The 19,272-nt window shown below is 28.9% G+C and overlaps 6 protein-coding genes across 6 annotated transcripts; 3 read left to right on the plus strand and 3 right to left on the minus strand.

Annotated features, from left to right (window-relative positions):
* The first annotated feature begins 1,284 nt into the window (after positions 1 to 1,284).
* LOC113370825 (mannose-6-phosphate isomerase) lies at positions 1,285 to 2,634 on the plus strand. Its single transcript, XM_026611510.1, has one exon. It carries the CDS (start codon positions 1,450 to 1,452, stop codon positions 2,632 to 2,634), a length of 1,185 nt encoding a protein of 394 aa, XP_026467295.1. The 5' UTR covers positions 1,285 to 1,449.
* A 98-nt stretch (positions 2,635 to 2,732) lies between these two features.
* On the minus strand, positions 2,733 to 4,101 carry LOC113369855 (probable dolichol-phosphate mannosyltransferase). The gene is made up of 4 exons (XM_026610454.1): positions 3,759 to 4,101; positions 3,343 to 3,553; positions 3,050 to 3,240; positions 2,733 to 2,963 (listed from the first exon to the last, which is right to left on the minus strand). The coding sequence occupies exons 1-4, from the start codon at positions 3,890 to 3,892 to the stop codon at positions 2,744 to 2,746; spliced, it is 756 nt and encodes a 251-aa protein (XP_026466239.1). The 5' UTR covers positions 3,893 to 4,101; the 3' UTR covers positions 2,733 to 2,743.
* Positions 4,102 to 4,485: 384 nt separating this feature from the next.
* Positions 4,486 to 7,224, plus strand: LOC113369853 (trafficking protein particle complex subunit 12). Its single transcript, XM_026610452.1, has 9 exons — positions 4,486 to 4,896; positions 5,161 to 5,277; positions 5,350 to 5,410; positions 5,567 to 5,724; positions 5,790 to 5,933; positions 6,114 to 6,263; positions 6,322 to 6,491; positions 6,689 to 6,809; positions 6,886 to 7,224. Exons 1-9 carry the CDS (start codon positions 4,543 to 4,545, stop codon positions 7,135 to 7,137), a joined length of 1,527 nt encoding a protein of 508 aa, XP_026466237.1. The 5' UTR covers positions 4,486 to 4,542; the 3' UTR covers positions 7,138 to 7,224.
* LOC113369854 (cytochrome c oxidase assembly protein COX18, mitochondrial) lies at positions 7,174 to 8,377 on the minus strand. The gene has a single exon (XM_026610453.1). The coding sequence runs from the start codon at positions 8,305 to 8,307 to the stop codon at positions 7,246 to 7,248; it is 1,062 nt and encodes a 353-aa protein (XP_026466238.1). The 5' UTR covers positions 8,308 to 8,377; the 3' UTR covers positions 7,174 to 7,245.
* Positions 8,378 to 9,031: 654 nt separating this feature from the next.
* LOC113370826 (centrosomal protein of 104 kDa) lies at positions 9,032 to 13,657 on the plus strand. Its single transcript, XM_026611511.1, has 17 exons — positions 9,032 to 9,071; positions 9,390 to 9,554; positions 9,635 to 9,858; positions 9,928 to 10,123; positions 10,220 to 10,431; positions 10,515 to 10,740; positions 10,817 to 10,928; positions 11,138 to 11,273; positions 11,532 to 11,740; positions 11,818 to 11,955; positions 12,015 to 12,146; positions 12,221 to 12,317; positions 12,380 to 12,496; positions 12,565 to 12,965; positions 13,080 to 13,225; positions 13,291 to 13,392; positions 13,477 to 13,657. Exons 1-17 carry the CDS (start codon positions 9,032 to 9,034, stop codon positions 13,620 to 13,622), a joined length of 2,799 nt encoding a protein of 932 aa, XP_026467296.1. The 3' UTR covers positions 13,623 to 13,657.
* Positions 13,658 to 14,265: 608 nt separating this feature from the next.
* Positions 14,266 to 17,775, minus strand: LOC113369972 (tRNA (cytosine(34)-C(5))-methyltransferase). Its single transcript, XM_026610605.1, is given in 13 exon segments — positions 14,266 to 14,414; positions 14,714 to 14,863; positions 14,947 to 15,113; positions 15,233 to 15,618; positions 15,694 to 15,787; positions 15,881 to 16,025; positions 16,093 to 16,280; positions 16,396 to 16,535; positions 16,593 to 16,811; positions 16,927 to 17,104; positions 17,190 to 17,386; positions 17,454 to 17,528; positions 17,606 to 17,775. Coding segments are annotated over 13 exon segments (2,121 nt in total). The 5' UTR covers positions 17,675 to 17,775; the 3' UTR covers positions 14,266 to 14,301.
* Between the last annotated feature and the right edge of the window lie 1,497 nt (positions 17,776 to 19,272).

The following is a 19,272-nucleotide window of genomic DNA, read 5'->3' on the forward strand; positions in this document are numbered from 1 at the left end:
ATGAATATTTAATTAAAATTATATAAAAATTGGTAATAAACTAGTGGGGAGCGTAAGGCAAATTGCTGAAATTTTCCATACCAAAAATTATTTTATTTTAAAAAAGATTAACATTTTTGAAAAAATGTTACTTTGAAAAAATTAGATTTTTGAGAAACAATAAGTTTTTGACAAAAATTCACTTCTTTGAAAAAAAAGACTGAAAAAAACGTTTTCTTTATTTTGAACTATTTTGGAAATTCTGAACTTTTTTTCAAAGCAATCGTACTACTTTAACTGCAGAGAGACGAAATATCGAAGCGCGTAAGCGCTGCGTCGCCGTCTAACGGAGACACGATGTTATGGAACCTATAGAAATGTAAACAAAATTTATATGTATTATTAAAATCATCATAAAATATCTGATGATTTGATGTGCTTATGTCTAAATGATCATTTTCGACCGCCAAATGGCATTTTTTTTACTTTTTTCACTAGATCTCTGAAACCGCTAGACCTGCCTTCCCAAAATTTGATCAGTTCTTCATATAAGTAAAATGTTTTTTGAATTATTGAAATCGAACGCTCCATTCTCTTGAAAACTGTGTTACAGTTGGTTACCGTTTTTGGCACTTTTTGCTCTGTATCTTCGAAACGGCTAGATCTAAATGGCCTTTAACAAAAACTAATAAGCACGTCTCCGTATTAATAGGAATCGAATGGTTTTTGAATAATTGAAATCGGTTGAACCGTGTTCCCGAAATCGTTGACGAAAATTAGTATTCGCACACACATACATCAATTTTTTCTATGGTATGCCAAAATGTTCAGTACCTCTGAAACGTAAAGATATCTAAAAAATTTTATTTTCAATTTTTTGCGATTACTATAGCTTACCCTACGGGAAGTTAATAAAGTAAAGTAAATAAATATATGGGACACAAAAAATATTGCGCATCCGGAGCATCATTTCCTAAGTTTAAGATCTTTAAAAAAACTTTTTCTTAAGAAGAATGATTTCCTGTGCGCGGAGGAAAAGATCAGTTTTTAATTGCAATCGTGTTTTGTATCTATGGTTTAAAATAGAGTGTCTAGAAAGATTACTATTAATCGCTAAAGTTAATCATTTTATATTTTGCGCGTGAATTTTACCTTCTTACACCAGTTTGGCAAACCCTGCATTGGTTTTGTTAACAAATGTTGACATATACGACCACGTGGACCCACGTCACTAGTAATAAGCGGCTTTTCAAATCGCATTATTTGTGTTTTTAATTGATAATAATTGTTTGAACTGTTCTTTCAGTAATATAAACTAATGCTGGATTCTATCAATAAAAGATTAATTATTGTTACAATAAAACACATGTTTTGTTATTATAAATGAATCGATAACATAATCAAAAAATAATCAATTGGAATATTATTTCATCTATTTGCGTAAGTACGTTATTATTTAAACAAAAAACAATGAACGTGTTTGAACTTAAATGTAAGGTGCAAAATTATGCTTGGGGAGAACTAGGAGAAAAAAGCAAAGTAGCTCAATTAATAAAGTCCAATGATCCAGAATATGCAATAGATAGTACAAAACCTTATGCCGAATTATGGATGGGTACCCATCCCAATGGAGAATCAATTATCAAAGGTAATAATGAGCATTTAAGCAATTGGATTAGAAATATCAATGGTACAAATGGCCAACTTTCATTTTTATTCAAAGTTCTATCAATAAACAAAGCTTTATCAATTCAATCACACCCCAATAAAGAAGAAGCGCAAAGACTACATTCTTTGAGACCAGATGTTTATAAAGACCCAAATCACAAACCAGAACTAGCCATAGCCTTAACAGAATTCAAAGCTATGTGCGGATTTCGTGTGTATTCAGAAATTCAAATGTTTATACAAACTTTACCAGAACTACAAAAACTTATTGGAGATTCAAAAGCTGAATTGTTCTTGAAATCTCCTTCAGAAGAAACATTAAAACCTTGCTTTGAGGCATTAATGAAAGCTGATGATGTTGCAGTTGTGCAATGTCTGAAAGATATTGAAGCTCGATTAAAAAATAATTCAATAAAATTAGATGTACATAAAGATTTATTTCACAAACTCAAAGAGCAGTTTCCAAATGATGTGGGAATTTTATGTATATACTTCTTAAATGTATTACATCTTCAACCAGGGCAAGCTATATACCTCGGACCAAACATTCCACATGCATATATACATGGTGATTGTATTGAATGTATGGCTTGTTCTGATAATGTTATTAGAGCTGGTTTAACACCTAAATATAAAGATGTAGATACTCTTATAAAAACACTTGATTATAAAGGATACAATGTTGATAAGCTTATCTTTAAATCTATCAAAGTAAATCACTATACGGAAATATTTAAGCCACCTGTTCCAGACTTTGCAGTTGCTAAAGTAGTAGTGCCTCCAGGAACACAAGAAAAAATAAAATGTGCATATGATTCTGATTCTATAATTATTGTTGTTGAAGGTGAAGCAGAATCAAATGCAGTTAAGTTATCAAAAGGGATGATATTATTTATTGCCAAAAATGAAGATTTCTATATCAACAATAATTCAAAAGAAAAGTCATTTATACTTTATCAAGCTATGTCCAATAGTAGTCTTCTATAATTGAGAAAATCATGCTTAATTCAAACATACAAATAATTAATAAATAAATAATTAATTACTTACTTATTTTTAAACATTTTTATTTACAAATATGTGTATCATATAATAATCAAGTAGTTGCAAATAAATATAACAAACTTGTAGCAAATTGTATAATTTCAGAGCCTCCTAGCTTTGATTGACCATATATTCGATCAACAAATGTTATAGGCACTTCTCCTATTGTCAGACGTAATTGCCTGGCTCGAATAATCATTTCCATTTGAAAAACATATCCTTTAGAAACACACATTGAAATCAATTTTTCCAGAATATTTTTCTTATAAAGCCTGAAATGCAACCATCAAATTTAAACTTAATTCAATTTCAATTTAAATATAATTCTAAGTCAATTTTGGTATTTCATGGTTTTTACCTGAATGACCCAGTGAGATCACTTGCTCCTGGTCTAAGTAATATTTGAGTTAAAAAATTAGCTCCACGACTGACAAGTTTTCTTCTAAAGTCCCAGCCAGCTACACCTCCATTGCCTTTGTATCGAGTCCCAGAAACAATATCATAATTCTTTGATTTTTGCAAGGCTATAAATTCTGGAATGAATTTAGGCTGAAAAAAAATATAAATAAATAGTTAAATATTAACATATCTTGATGATTCAAAGTAAAGAAGGGAAAGGAGTCACAAAAAATAAATATAACTACATCTCACATGATGACTTAAATCTGCATCCATAATTATAATAAAATTTCCTGTGGCATGCTTGATACCATGAATGTATGCTGTTCCTAGTCCTAATTTACTTGGTCTCGGGCGCAAGACAATTTTGTCTTTACCATACAGTTCTTGCAATTTTTCAGCAACTTCTAATGTCCCATCTGGACTGCCGTCATCAATTATAATGATCTCATAATTATATTCACTAAGAAGATTAAACGGCATTAAATATTATAACTTAAGATTAATTTTCCATGTTCCATATTGTGTAATAAGCAATACATGATAATGACAATAGTAATATCAAGCTTTACCAAGATGTAAATGTAATTTATTTTATCTTAGATATTTAATATAGTATTGAATTTATGCTTTAGTTTTTTTTTTCTAAAATTTTAGTGGAATATTACCTTTCACTCATATATTTTACAATTAACCATACTATTATGGGAAGATTTTCTCTCTCATTATAAGTAGGCAACAATATAGAATATTTGTCTGCATCCTTTTTAGTTTTAGATTTTACCTTATGCCTCTCACTCATTTTGTAAAAACAAATTATACGATAAAATTAAAAGCGGCTTAAATATGTGATTTTAAAATGATTAAAAAAAGTAAAAATTCTTGCAACGAAAACAAGTTCTTATCAGCAAGAACATAAATTATCTATCGTAATATTTACACACATTTAGGACGTTTAGCTCTCATCGAGAATGTGCAAGAAAAATACACTTTGAAAATAAAATTTCGGTAAAAATTATAAAATTTAAATAATATGATCGTCTTAAATTCGAAGAAAATACAAACAAATACTTAGTAATTGACCTATTACTGTCAAAAATGCACGTCATACGAATTCCGTGTGATTACATTAATGGGAACCCTGATTACCATTTACTCAATAAAGTAATAATATATTAATTTATATATTTAATTTATTTATTTTTTTGACGATAATTGACTCTGTAACTTATGTATAAATATATGTATCTATGTATCTATTAATTTATCGAATGATTTTATTTATTTAAAAGTATACATCTTAAATAATTGAGAAAAAATATTCTGAGTAAACCGTTGACCAGAGTCATGTCTACCAACAGCAGTTTGACAGTTCATTTTCCCTTATCTGTCATTGGTACAGGAAACATATTTTAGCTAAATTAGAATATGAACATCTTTTAAATAATTAACATGGATATTCAAAAAGAAGTTAACAAAAGAAATAAACAGGTACCATCAATAAGCAAATATTTCAGTACATCAGCCGATGCAGGAACAATCTTTGATGAAATTACATCTAACCCATCATTCCAATCCGAATCTTTTTCAAATCCAACAAATATATTCGGGCAAAATGTTTCTTCTCTCAATGAAAGTATTATGAAAACTCTGAATGAAGATAATATTCATTCACCTGATTTGATGATGATTCCCAATGTGAATGCTAATGTTATAATTGAGTCTGATCGCAGACGAGAGGCTTGGCCCTGTAATAATGATGATACTCAACTTACTCTTCCTGGTGTGACTATACAAGATGATTTAGTAAGTTTCTTAAAGCAATATATATATATATATATATATATATATATATATATATATATATTGTATATATATTTCAGAACATATTATTGAAAAATATGTAATTGTCCTTAATAAATAAAATATGCGCTTTTTGTTTTCTAATTCATGTTCAAAATTTTATTACTGAACATTTGAGTGTATTGAGTTGCAATATCATGGCAATATTTATATAAAATATAAATCAACATTTTAAAATGTTTTTTTGATGTTATGTTAATTCTACAGAGTGATCCTATCGAAGAATTGGTTGCCCGTCATTTAGGAGGTGAAAATTTGCAAAGAAATTTACTTACTCATGCTGATGTTACTCAAGATGAAAGGGGAATAAGAAAATTGATTGAAGTATATTGATATAAATTATTTACAATAACTTGAAAAAAATGTTCTAAATATCATGTTATTTGATGACTATAGGCTAAGTGTTACAGAGCTGCTATTAATCTAACAAGTAGGCTGCTAACAGTGTATGGACAAGGTATTTGTATTTTTTTGATGAATGCATGTATGAATATTTAATGTTTTTCTAATTGCAATACAAAATTATAGTTATCGTCTTCCTCAAAATTAATACATTATTAATAATTCAAATAGTTTTAGAATATATTAACTAGGTTTAATTGACTTTTATTAGGCTATGGAAAATTAGGACAACCAGCAAAGCATTCTCCACATTCGTTACAACTTTGGTTCACCAGAATAGCACTGTTAGCAAAGATAGGATTATTTAGTGTGTGCAAAACTGAAGCTGATGCTTTCGGGTTGTTGGAGCGAAGAGATATATTTTTCCAAGTATTAATTCTATTTTTTTGTAAATACTTACATTATTCATTCATTATTGATTACCTTCTTTTTAGCATTATTCTGGTCTGTATGAAAATAAAGTAGGATCCATGGCTAGTTTTTCATTTCGCTTATTACTAGCAGAACTTCCATCTCATTGGCAGAAACCAAAGGAATCACTAGATCGATTATACAAAATATTAGCTGTTATAAGAAAGGTATGGTTGCACAAAAAAAGTATTTTATTGCTTCAAATAAATCAGAATGAAGTAAACAAGTTCAAAATGACTCAAAATATTAGTAGATATTGGTATCTAGAAAGTAACTATATAGTAAATCAAGCCTTATACAATTGTTTTATTTCTATCTGAAATCATTATCAATTTGGTTTATTTCAGATACTTCAGAACTTAAACAATAATTTGAATGAATATGGTGCAGCTACACCAGTTTTATCAAATGAAGACAGAGAAGAATCTATTAGGTTGTGGACAACACGAGAAGCTAGAACATTACATTCTGTCATCAATTCTGCCTTGATGTTGAAGGTATATCAATTGTGATTAATGTATTGTATGTGATTAATCAACAAATATTGTTTTGTAGAATTATAGCCTAGCCACTCAAATTTTAACGCGATTAACAAAATCAACTTGTTGGGGAGCTGCGCATCGTTGCGCCTTACATTCAGTTTATGGACGTGTATTGCTTCAGTTAGGAGATATATTGGGAGCTGAAAAACAGTTTTCTATAAGTAGACTTTTAAAACGTGATCCGTGAGTATTATTTATTTTTGATTAAAGTGTCAAAATTTAAACTGAAATAAGTAATTATTACAGAAAAATTGCAGTTTATAACTTTTATAACACAGTTGAATCTAAACCAAAATTTGATTTCAAATTAATTCTAATAAATTAATCTTTCATGCATATTTCACACAGTTTAATAGTTAATTCTCTTATTTATCTTTTAGAGATGCTCCTGATTTGCGCGAAATGATTGATAAAGGACTTGTTGCAGTTGCTCAAAATTCATTGCAAGAAGCTTTTATCATATTTCAAAAGGCTTTATCATTGGATCCTACAAATATAATGGTATGAATTTATGATTATATAAAATGAAATTGTCATAAAAATTAGATTTACTGATTTTTCAAAAATATTTTCATAGGTACTAAATAACATGGGTGTTGTTTTATTGTATTCTGGTAAAGTAAAAGAAGCCATAGCATTACTTGAAAAGGCAATTAACACAAATCCTGTAAGAGGTTTAAATGAAAATTTATTAATAAATTTATGTACATTATATGAGTTGGAATCATCACACTCTAAAACTAAGAAGATTTCATTGCTACGCCAAATTAATAATCTTAATTTTGATATGACAGGACCAGTTCACATGTGTTTGAAGCTACCAGTATAGTATAAAGAAAATGATACTTTTATTTCCATATTCAAAGTTTCACGTGATTGCTACTTTTGTTGTTAATTTTATAATTATTTAATATATTGACTTTAATTCTATTACTATTTATTTTTTTTTAAATACAGAAAATCTTTCACCTATCCGAACTAATAAATGCTCATATGGTTTATTAAGTTCTGAAGTAGTTTGTGGTATTCTGCAGAGGCGTTTGAATTTTGGTGATATTAACAATAAGTTTTGACATAAACCAAAAAGAGTGGATGTTGTCCAGTATAAACACAAAGCTGATGGCACACATGCTGAAACTGGTATCATTAAAATACTCAGACCTCTGAAGAAGTTGGTAATATATTTTTGTAATTTTGATTGTGGGTTCGTTCTTAACATTACATGTATTTCTGTTAATGCCAAATTGAATATTCCTAGCGCTATTGGTAAAATTAATGAATGATCAAAATCTGTTAAATTTGGCATCCATAGAAATCCTTCAAGTGAAAGTTGGTTGAATGCAATCTGTGCTTCAATTGTTTGTTTTGGTAACATGTATGTCAAATTCCTCAAAGCAATGGAAATGAATACCCACATAGGTATTTGTATCCATAATAGCAATGTACTTTTAAAAGGATGGCAATTATCTCGAACAACCAACTTATTCCATTGTTTCTTCAGGGAATGCTTGAACATCAGTTTAGCTTGTTCTTCAGTCCAATGAAATCTTTTCATAGCAACTGCGGTTTCCATTTTTAATTCTTCTACAATAGCTGGCATTTCTAATCTCAAATTTTGTAATTTTGCCATAATATAGTGTTGATAAACAGCTAAAGGCAATGTTATCAAAGTACGAATCATAATAGTTGACAGAATAATTGATCCCCACCAAGGTAATCCTGAGATATCATGAAATGTGACTAGATAATTCTGAGCTGTTTCCACTGGAGTGCTATCGGATAAGTATTTGAAAAAGTCATTTTGCTCTGTGTGTTGAAACCTGCTTGTATTTCTATATAATTTGTTTCTTGTATCAATTTCATAATATTTTTTATATTTATCGGTGAATATATGAGAATAATTTCTAATAGAACTTTGTAATATTTGTGGTATTCGATCTCTTTCCTTTATTCTACTAATCCTTGCGCAACAACCGAATGATTTGGATAAAAAAATCATTTCGATTAAGCGTGAGTGTTATAATATTTTCATTATCATGTATTTGTACTTTACAATAATATTCAAGCACAAAATTCGATCTACAATTAAGAATATGATATTAGGGATTGACACTAATTAAGAGGTTAGAATATCACATTTGTTGTCAAAAATGCAGGGTTTAGAAACTTTTTAATTATACCGTCTTTATGGATAGTGTATCAAATTTAATTTAACGGTTGTTATCAATTTTTAGATATTATTTTATTTATATTTGCACATAAAAAATATATATGCAACGCTATGTTGCAATTTGAAACAGTATTACTATGCAATATTTGCATAAGCCAAATATTAATTGGATAATTAGTAAAATTAACTAATTGAATTGGGAATGACAAAATTGTCACAATTTGAATATAATATTATCTATACTGTACATTTCTCTATTTTTAATTTTTGTGTGTGACCAAATCTTTACATATTACGAAAGCTGCGCGCATATTATTGATTTATCTGCAGTAGGGCAAATTAGAACATCTCTGAAGCACCAAGAATTTAAAGTGTGCAATAACACGATGATAAAAGTGGATAATGCATTTTGCAAACGATTTTAAACTATGCATTAACAATGTTCATGAAGTTTTAAAATTCGAAATATATAAATCACGTGTATATTTTTGCATATAAAAATTCTGTCACGTGTGTTATCAATAATTTATAAAAATTAAGTGCTTATTAAATTATGCCAAAAAAGATTCCATTTCAAGTAGCTTACGCAACAGGTAAATATAATAAACTTTATTTAAATAAATTTGAATTAATTGGCATGCATTTTTTATTTGCTATCATGGACACGTTTTTATTAGTGCATTGAGGGCACGCTAAAACCAATAATGATATAATATAATTATATTATTATATTTAACAACTTTAATTATATGTGTAATTCGATAAACAAAACTTTATTCCGCTTTCACTAGAAACTTAAATTTATCGATGAAATTGAATTTAACTTCTGCATTATTTTTAACACTGCGTTGTAGCTCGATATTTAAATATAAAGCAGAATCTTAAAAATTTATAATTGTTTTCGAAAAAAGGAGAATCTGTTAGTCATCCAGTATCGGAATTGAATCAGCATGGACCTGCAGTTCGCGGTTGGCATTCAGCGCCTGGATGTCCATATCCACAAGAAGTTGTATTGCGGATGCAATATCCTGCATTGGTTACTAGAATTCAGGTGCTGGCCCACCAATATCTCATACGTAAGTAGTTCGTTTCATATTTTAATTAGTCTGACTTTCCTCCAAGTATCCAATAAAGTTGTTTTAAATATCTTTTACAGCGGAACGTTTAGAGTTGTGGTTGCATTACCAACAAACATCAGAACCGAAAACACCAAGCAGCCAGGAGTATGACTATTTAGGATACCTGTCTTTGTCTGACAATTCATCAACTGAATTTAAAGTTCGAGAATTGCAAAATGTGGATGTTGGTCCCAGATTAGGTACTCATCTCAAGTTAAAACTTAGTCGCAACCACGAAAATGTTCACAATAAGGATAACCAGGTTTTGTATAAATACGAATGAAATGAATAAACAATTTTCTTCAATTTATACGAAAAATAAATCTTTTAGGTTGCGTTGATTGCTGTCAATATTTTGGGAGAAGAACCTTCTAATCCTCTATTTAAAGAAGGACAAATTGAAGAATTGGATTTGAAATCTCAGCGTTTATCAATGTGTGACGATCTTTCATTTTCCATGTATGTTGAAAAGGGAGTTGCTGATATTATAAGGACAATGGAGTCTAAGAAAGAAAATGCAGTCAAAGGTTAAAAATACTCTTATTAAATCAGGATTTAAGATTTTGAACGATAATTCAATAATAAAGCAATTATTTTGAATTGGCAACTTTTCTTTTTATCAGATGAACGATTTGAATATGCCAGGCGTTTGAAATCTGCGATGTCCTGTTTGCGAGAGGCTGGTGAGCGAATGGGTCGATACGAACTGGCCAAAAAAATGGCAGCCTTGTCGGAAGACTTTCAAAAGGCCACTTTGCGCAAAGAACAAATTGAAGTTTATAGACGCTCGGTTTATAAAACTTTGGACATTGATGTATTACTTGAGGTTAACGGGGTAAGAATAATTATAAATATTCCGAATTTAGATTGAGATACCATTACTGTTGTAAAATTAATCATTAATATCTTACCATTTAGCATGAGTCATCCAATGACGAATGTATTGAATCGAATTCTAAGCCGATAGAAGTTCTTCCGGCAGCTCCTAGCATGCATCAAATAGCAGAACTTTTATCAAATGGCACACCTACACCAGAGGCAAATACTGTGAGTTCAGTAAATCAAAAAGAAGATGAAAAAATTGTACATTCGCTAGTACATCTTCGCCTAGTTTATGTTTCAATGGATGCAGTCCTAGAGGTCAGTTAATAATAAGACATGAAAATTTGATTGATGAGTGTTTGATATTTATTTAAATACCAATTTATATTTAATTTCAGCTAGTCCAATAACCATTGCGCAACAAGTCGCAACTATACGGAAAAGAAATAAAAGTGTACCACATTCGACATTTGATGATTATGATGAGAGAGCCATTCCAGCATTGAGGCAGTTAGTATTAATATAAATCAAAACTGTCACAATTAGCTTAAGCTGATTTAATAATTATTATTATTTTACCTTTTGAAGAAACGTTCTAATGGTCAAATGCAAACGATTTGTACCTCTAATAATTTCTTGTTTGAATATTTGAAGTAACATAAGGTTTCAGAATAGAATTGTATATTAATTATGAATTTTAATGATATATTTATTGATAGTTCGCAGACTAACGAATTTCTTCGGGAATGTTCATCAGCAGAGGTTGTCACAAACGAAAGTCGAGGAAGAAGTCGCTTAAGTGAAAGAGAACGGAGACAAGCTGCTTTGGCCATACTAGTTTTCGGAAATGATTTGGTATGTATAATTTTTGTAAAACCAAACAATAATTATTGTTCAGTTATTTATTCTGTATTATATATTGATAATTAATAATTCTTAAAACTTCTCCTATCAACGCTGGTTGCCAGTAGAGCGTGTGGGTCCAACGAGCGTTTTTTTAATATTTTAACGGTTATCTTCGTGTTCCTACGATACTCTTTGTCTATCATAGAGCGATTTCCTAATGATTTACTGATTCAACGGTTTATTGATTTTTATTATATTTATTTCTAGGTTGAACTATTTTACTCTAAACAGTTCAGTGATCGCGAGGAGGGTTTGACTCGGCTGCGGGAAGTGCTACGAGATATGAATGGTGCCAATAGGCAGGCGCGTGCAGCTTCTTTGTTGCTGCACCGAGCCATTCGTGATCCGGTATTTTCAGTCTACAGTTGTGCAGCAGAAACAGTGCGGACCTTGTTCACAGATTTTATTCCGGGCAGGTTAGTAAAAATATCAACTCAAAATTAATGATGGAAAAAAAATGCTTGTTCCGAGGTTGTATTTTTTTAACTTGCAGGGTATCAATGAGTGAAGTTGCAAGAACTGTCGATCGCCTTCTACCAGAACTATTAACCAGATGCGGCGACAGCAGTCCTCGAATTAACAACCTGGCCCAACATACGATCTTAAGTATTGCAGCTTGCGAAGAAGTCAAGTAAGTGCGTTAATATAAATAATTTGAACAAAATAATATTCCAATTTAATTTTTTTTAGAACACAGAACTTGATAGCTCCAGCGCTTAGTCGAACTGTGAGCAATACTACGCATCCTCGTTTAGCTTTGAGTAGGTTATTAATTTTAGAGCAAATGATATTAAGTTATGGAATATCTCAGGATAAACAGAGGTGATGGATCTATATTTTAATATCTTAAATAAATTTTAATTAATGAAATTTATTTTAAAATATTATTTTTTCAGTGGCTTAACGTGTCGCACATTGAGCGAATGCGGTTGCTCTGGTTTACATCATCCATCGGAGCCAGTTAGAAAAGTCGCCGAAAGAATATTATTACAGGTAATATTCGTACTAATTTAAGATGATGTAAAGAATATTAAATATATATTATTCAATTTTAGGTATACAAAGTTAATCCTAGATTAGTGCGAAAGCAACTTCCTCCTGATGATGATATAACACGAAGAAATTTACTCTATAGGCAACTATTTCAGGAATTTGATAAAATTGACACACAAGTATAATCAATAAATATAATTTAATTATTACTATTGACTAGTTAATATTATAATAAATTCAATTGTAGCGCAGGATAGATAATCTTCAAACCAAATCTCAGTTAAAACAAAATACTTTACCGATAGAAAAACTTGCACTGAAAAATGATGATATTGGTTTAGCCCATCAGTACAAAAGTTCAATTAACAGTCTAAGGAAAAGTGAGAAGAATGTCTCGTATGCTTTGCAATATAATGCTAATTCAAAATATGATGAAAAAGAGACACTTTTTCATGCTGGTGCTAAAAATGGCACTGATGTATTTGAACCGTATAACCAGGCAAATACAAAGCAAACGGATGCAAATTATTATTCAGCAATAAAAAATGACAAACGAGCAAATTCTTCTATGTTAAAATCTGCATCAGCCAGATATGATAAACAAGATAAAATCACAAATGTGGCAGAAGTCTCCAATAATGACATCATGTAAGTAGATAAACAATGATTTTTAAATATTATATTTCTAATAATTAATATTGATGTTTAATGCTTATTTGTTCATCTCAGTTAATTATTATATTACGTAATTATTTATTACAGACAGTGTTCATTTTGTGGCTGGAGTGATAAAAACTCAAGCTGGAATCAGCTAGATCAACATTATTGGCGACATTGTCCAATGTTGACTTCCTGCACAGAATGTCAACAAATTGTTGAAATTTCATATTTTATGCAGCATTTGAAAGGTTAAATATGAAATATGCATACATTTTATTAAGCATGCATTATTTACATCAAATTAATATTTTAGAGGACTGCAAATATAAAGATAACTTTCATCAGTGTCTTAAATGTCTGGAAATGGTTCATATGGATGATTATAAAAAGCATACAGCAGAATTTTCTTGTAAAAGTATGTAATAATGACGAATTATTAAAAAATATATATTTTTTAATAATTCTGTTAAAATTATACTTTTATTTAAACATTTTTCAGGGCCAGGTGTTGGCTGTGAAAGATGTCCTCTATGTAGAGAAGATATAAAAGAAGATGAATGGATTGATCACCTGAAAATAAATGGATGTCCAAATAACATTAAGAGAAAGGAATCTTTTAACAAGTTTATCGGTCTTAAGTTATGAGTTATATATATGGTTTCCAGAATTAACAGGTAATGAAGGCATAATTTTAAGAAAAAAAATAGCTGGAAATTCTTTATTATTATATAACCGAAACTTTAGTTGAAAGACCTAGATGTAAAAAACTACATCAGAATAACTTTACATTTATAAAATGTAATTTTATAATTTATAAAAAGTTATTTCACATATATCGTTGAAGTCCAGTTTGTTCTAATTAATTAATATATTATATTACATGCGTTTTCATTACTTCTTAAATGTTAGATATTTTTATACATGCAAAATTTAATATAATTTATTGAAAAATTTATGCACACAATTAATAATTCCTGCCAATATCTATTATGAAATCACAATATAAAAACTTATTCTGAAGTAATATACTTTGCAAAGAAACTATCTATCCCTGCATATTTACAAAGATTACATTAACCATTATATCCGTCCCTCTTCATACTTTCTTTAAACTCTTGTATTTCAAAATCAAAATTCAAACTTAAACAAGTATACAAATGACAAAAAATGTTTGAAATAAATTAAAAAACATCTTTATTGATAATACAATTTAGCTAAGGTAAAATAACAGTTAATTATTTATTTAAATCTAAGTTAAAAAGTAAAAATCATAAAATAAAAAGCCTCCATTAATAAATTATTTTTGTCAAGCATTCATAATAGATTACGATTCGTTTTCTTCTAAATGACTAGTCGATTCACATGGCTCATGTGTTGAATTAGTTTCCTCTATTGTACTAGACTCATTTGTTTCTGTTTTTTTGAATTTGTTAATATCTATATAAAAAAAATTGTTGCATTAATCAAGGTTTATAATTATATATATGAGATAATATAATTTGTTTATAACTAACAAAGTTTTTTCCTTAATATATAGTAAGTGTAGCATAAATATATATAAAATATATTATGTATACTATACTATAGTATCTTAACACTCTCGAGGATTGAAACTGATCAGTTAGTTTTGTGATACTTGTGGCATTACTTCATAATATTTAAAAATTTTCATAGTAAAACATCCAAAATATATCTCTTACAATCTACTTTAAGAGCATATTTACAAAAAATCTTACCAAATTTAGAAATATCAGCTCCCAAAATTCTCAGCATATGAATAGTATCTTCCCGAGCAGTGTATGCACGCAGTGATTTCGTACCGCGCCAACCAACCATTTTCAATGAGAATTCTTCATTGGTGTATGTCAAGACACAACTACCACCACCTATAAACAATTATTCAAAATTATGCACTCATTAATTTTAGGTACAATATGAAAGCGATAATTAAAAGTTGAAATCAACTTACTTAAATCTTTTACTTGGTTCTGGATATGTTCAGATAAGGATTCTATTTCTGGTGGCCGCGTAGGATCATCACATTGCAAAAGAGCAACTAAATCTTCTTTCAATAATGTGAACTTTCTTTCATCACCAATAAATGGAAATAATGAACCAAGCCCTTCCTGTGCCAACCTGGTAAAAAATATAATATAATTAATGATTATTATTTCAAATCTTATATTCTTAATTAAATATTTGACTTCCATATAATTATAAAAACCAATCTTAATCTGTACTCTTAATTTATTTACCTGAAGGGGCATTTCATGTTCTTATTGTCACATCTCACAAATGTTTTTACTCCAGTATTGATAATTTTAATTCTACATTCATTTCTGAGTACGAGATCTTTCACACCAGGAGAGCAGAAATATATATTTTTCTTCTTGCCAACTAAGCATCTGGTTAGTAAACATGTTGGATCAAACTGATCATTCAAAAAATAGAATTCTTTAATTGATTGCCATACATCCTCATTTTCTTTGAAAAATACAAAAGGATCTTCTTTATATCCCCCAATTCGATTCTTTTTACGTTGTGGTCCCCATGGAACAGATTTTTCCTCTTTAGTTGTACTGGATTCTGTAGCCGGAACGTTACTATTTTCAAGAGAGTCTTCTGATTTGATTTTATCCTCCTGATTTATTGAGGTGGTAGAAACAGTACTATTTTCAAGAGACTCTTCTGATTTAACTTTATTTTCTTGATTTACTGATTCACTAGCCTCCCATGGCATGTTGCTTACTTTTTCAAATAAAGCTACAAAAAATCCACCTGTGTCTTGTAGATGAGGAAGAATCCTTAAACTATATAAAAAAAGATTTTCATATTATTTATATATATATATATATATATATATATATATATATGTATTTATTTATTTATTTATATTTATATACCATTTATCTAAACAGTATTTATCTGCATCTTCTGGTTTAGGTGGAAACATTTGAGGCCGTATGCATGTTTGCCATTTTTCAGGTACTTCTTCAAATGTATTATAAAATACCAAATCCTTTGATGCTGGTCGCCATTTAGACATACCTGTGGGTATATAAATAATCTTAATTTACAATACTATATATAAAACCCCAACTGGTAACACACGCACCTGGGTAATACTTTAATCCTGGCACTAACTCAGATGCCGGCAATAGCCTCAAAGAATCATTAGCTTCACTAAGTATTCGATGTACCACTGATTCATTTTCCATTGGATTTAAGGAACAAGTTGAATAAACTAAACGTCCACCAATTTCCAATAATTCCACTCCTCTTCTAAGGATACGAAACTGAATTCTAAAAACAGAGTTTTCATACTTCAGATTAATACATGCATTTAAATTTATATATTTTATTAAATTCATTTTAATCATTAAAACAAAGTTTATTTTATATATTATTTAATATATACCCATGCAGATTTGCTCCGTTTGCAGCGCTCCACTTAAGCCATATATCTGGATTTTTTCTCAGAGTTCCATCACCTGAACAAGGTACGTCACACAAAATTCTATCAAATTTTAATTTTTTGTCAATGCCATTGTCTTGTACCTACAAATGATAATTCAGTAAAATAGAATCAAAAATATATTAAGATCCCTAGTTTACTCACTTTTAAATTTGGAATAGGGAACTATCATGGTTTGTTATTAAAATATTAGGTGAATTCAGTCTTTTAGCTTGGTGTACTAACATATAACAACGGTTATTATCAACATCATTTGCAATAACAAATCCCTTTGGCAATTCACCATTGCCATTTGTTTTATGAAGACTTTCAATAAGCTGTGCTGTTTTAGATCCAGGAGCAGCACACATATCTAAGACCTGAATTTAAATGAATTTTTAACAACAATATAGTGATATAATTATATATTTTTTTACATTAAGCTTCATTCCAAATAATTTTGAAAATGCCTTATTAATTATTTCATTGTGATACCTTATGATGAGGTTGAACATCTAAGACTATGGGAGGTATCATTGATACAACTTCCTGCCGGCTAATGCTACCAGCATCTGTTTCAGAAATCAAGAAGTTATGTAACTTAAAATAGGCTTCTGATCTTCTAATATCTTTTCGTGTCAATTGCAATTGCCATGCCAAACCGTTGGGATACCTGTAATCAATACATATAATATTTAAGCTTTAATGCAAATAGCATAAAATTTATTAACAATATTTTTTTTAATTATAATATTTACCATGGTAAACAGAATGGTTTTACAGGTAGTCTATCACCATCTCCTTTTAACTCTTCCATAAATAATTGGCTTTTGATTAACTTGAGAAGAGCATTAGCCTCACTGATATTGCCTGTAACACGGAATGATGTGGGCAAATCCTGTTTTATAAAACTAAGGAATGTGTCCCATTCTTCATCTGGACAGATACCAGCGGACTATAAATAATAATAAAGCAAAATAAGAATTCATTTATTTTTGTTAGTTAAAAATGTTTGTATATACCTTGTAATATTTTATGAAACTTTCATTCTCTTTAACAATATCAACATATGGTTTCGATGCTTCAGTAACAGGCCTCTAAAATAAATAGTTGCAAATTTATGGATATATTTAAATAGTTTATACGTGAATTAATTACCTCAATTTAATATTACCTTATTTTCTTTTTTGTTCCTTTTTTTCTGGGCAAATATATTACCTCGTTTTCTTTTTTGTCCTCCCATTTTTATTAACAAAATCTTTTTTTCAAACGACTGCTGTCACACTAACTTGTTAAATATTTTTTATAAAATTTTACACATGTAAATAAACATGCCTCGAATAAGAATTGAGAACGTCGTTAAGGTTATGTTTATGTCGCGTTTTGTCATGTGGCGAAGATAAACTACAAGGTTAACAATAGATGGGAGTAATGTTGTGAAAATTAAATAGCGCGAGTTTTAAAAATGAATGAATGAATGAAGAGTTTACTTTTTGTAAATGATATTGATCTTGCAGGCAAATCTTACTTTTAAATAAGTAATTAAACTAGTGGTGTATGGCATCGTGCCTTAAGGCAAATTGCTGAAACTTCCCTTACCGTAACGAAATATTCGAGGAATATTAAATGTCTTTAAATTTAATTAATAGATTATTATAAATATTGTAACATTGTCGAACATTTATAAGAATAATATAAACTGAATTGCAAAGTTGAAATTATTTGTTTAAAGTTTATTAGAACTTTAGTCAGAATTAAAAATAAAATCTAAACTATTTTCGATATACAAAAAAAGTTGTTTTTGAAAAAAAAAATCTTCTGAAAAAAAATTGAAACAAAAACTTTTTTTCCAAAAGCAATTATTTATATTTACATAAATTACCAAAACTTCAAATAGGCTTTTGATATAAAATATACATCATATCTATTTTTTCTAAGGCAGCTTTTTCAGATTTCGTGCATTTAAAAACTAATTTATCAAAAAAATCTTTAACTGTATTTTATTAAAAAATTATCATTTATTAATAATAATAATCATTTTATTAAAATCTGCTAACTATATGGATTTTTTGCCAAAAGTATATGTGCAGTTTCAAAAAATCTCCAGAATCTCTATAATAAATTAACAATTCTAACTTTTGTAATTGAATTAAATAATTTTGCCATTAAAAAGAAATCCTAAAGCTTTGAACTTCATTAAAATTTACTTATGATAAGAATTTTTGTTATACGTGGTTTATAAAACTTATATTTAGTACAAAAATACAAGAAAGTTTATCCCTTAAAGAAGATATCTAAAAATAAGTTCATCTCTTTTATATATGCTAGATGGTTTTTAAATTAAAAGTTTAGTTTTGGATTTCATATTAAATCAATATTTCAAATAATTGAATCGATGATGACGGTATTACCTCTGATCATCTTCTGATATAAAAGTGTAAGCATATAATCGCTAATCATTAATGTAAAATAAAAATGTTTAGCATATTGATTATGGATTATAGCTCAATAATTATTAAATTCATATTTTATTAGTGCAAGTAATTGTATTAATTGTATAAAGAGTTTGTATATCAAGTTTAATTAAAAATGCAAAATGCATTTAGAATGCCAAAAATTAATCAGCACGATTTCCATCTGATTCTGATCTGAAAATCGATTCAGGATTTTTGGTCAGAACTTGGACAAATTATTTAATTATATCTAATTGCTAATTGTGAAAATTATCACATTAATCAATTAACAAGGTCTTATCGAATAGCTTTTAATATTTTTAAATCGGCTGAGCCATTTTTGAATAACATCGACAAATATGGTCAAAATTCGGATCACATTTATACA

The sequence above is a fragment of the Ctenocephalides felis genome, unplaced genomic scaffold (assembly GCF_003426905.1).
Source record: "Ctenocephalides felis isolate EL2017-DRISC unplaced genomic scaffold, ASM342690v1 CF-g0.4_SCAFFOLD_01492, whole genome shotgun sequence".
NCBI classification, from domain to species: Eukaryota; Metazoa; Arthropoda; class Insecta; order Siphonaptera; family Pulicidae; genus Ctenocephalides; species Ctenocephalides felis.

Coding starts and splice junctions, on each gene's coding strand:
- LOC113370825 (XM_026611510.1), top strand. CDS start 1,450: ATGAACGTGTTTGAACTTAAATGTAAGGTGCAAAATTATGCTTGGGGA.
- LOC113369855 (XM_026610454.1), bottom strand. CDS start 3,892: ATGAGTGAGAGGCATAAGGTAAAATCTAAAACTAAAAAGGATGCAGAC. Junction 3,554..3,758: donor GTAAAATATATGAGTGAAAG/GTAATATTCCAC, acceptor TAATCTTCTTAG/TGAATATAATTATGAGATCA. Junction 3,241..3,342: donor ATGCAGATTTAAGTCATCAT/GTGAGATGTAGT, acceptor ATTTTTTTTCAG/CCTAAATTCATTCCAGAATT.
- LOC113369853 (XM_026610452.1), top strand. CDS start 4,543: ATGGATATTCAAAAAGAAGTTAACAAAAGAAATAAACAGGTACCATCA. Junction 5,278..5,349: donor GAATAAGAAAATTGATTGAA/GTATATTGATAT, acceptor TGATGACTATAG/GCTAAGTGTTACAGAGCTGC. Junction 6,810..6,885: donor TGGATCCTACAAATATAATG/GTATGAATTTAT, acceptor ATATTTTCATAG/GTACTAAATAACATGGGTGT.
- LOC113369854 (XM_026610453.1), bottom strand. CDS start 8,307: ATGATTTTTTTATCCAAATCATTCGGTTGTTGCGCAAGGATTAGTAGA.
- LOC113370826 (XM_026611511.1), top strand. CDS start 9,032: ATGCCAAAAAAGATTCCATTTCAAGTAGCTTACGCAACAG. Junction 10,741..10,816: donor GGATGCAGTCCTAGAGGTCA/GTTAATAATAAG, acceptor ATTTAATTTCAG/CTAGTCCAATAACCATTGCG. Junction 12,318..12,379: donor CCGAAAGAATATTATTACAG/GTAATATTCGTA, acceptor ATTCAATTTTAG/GTATACAAAGTTAATCCTAG.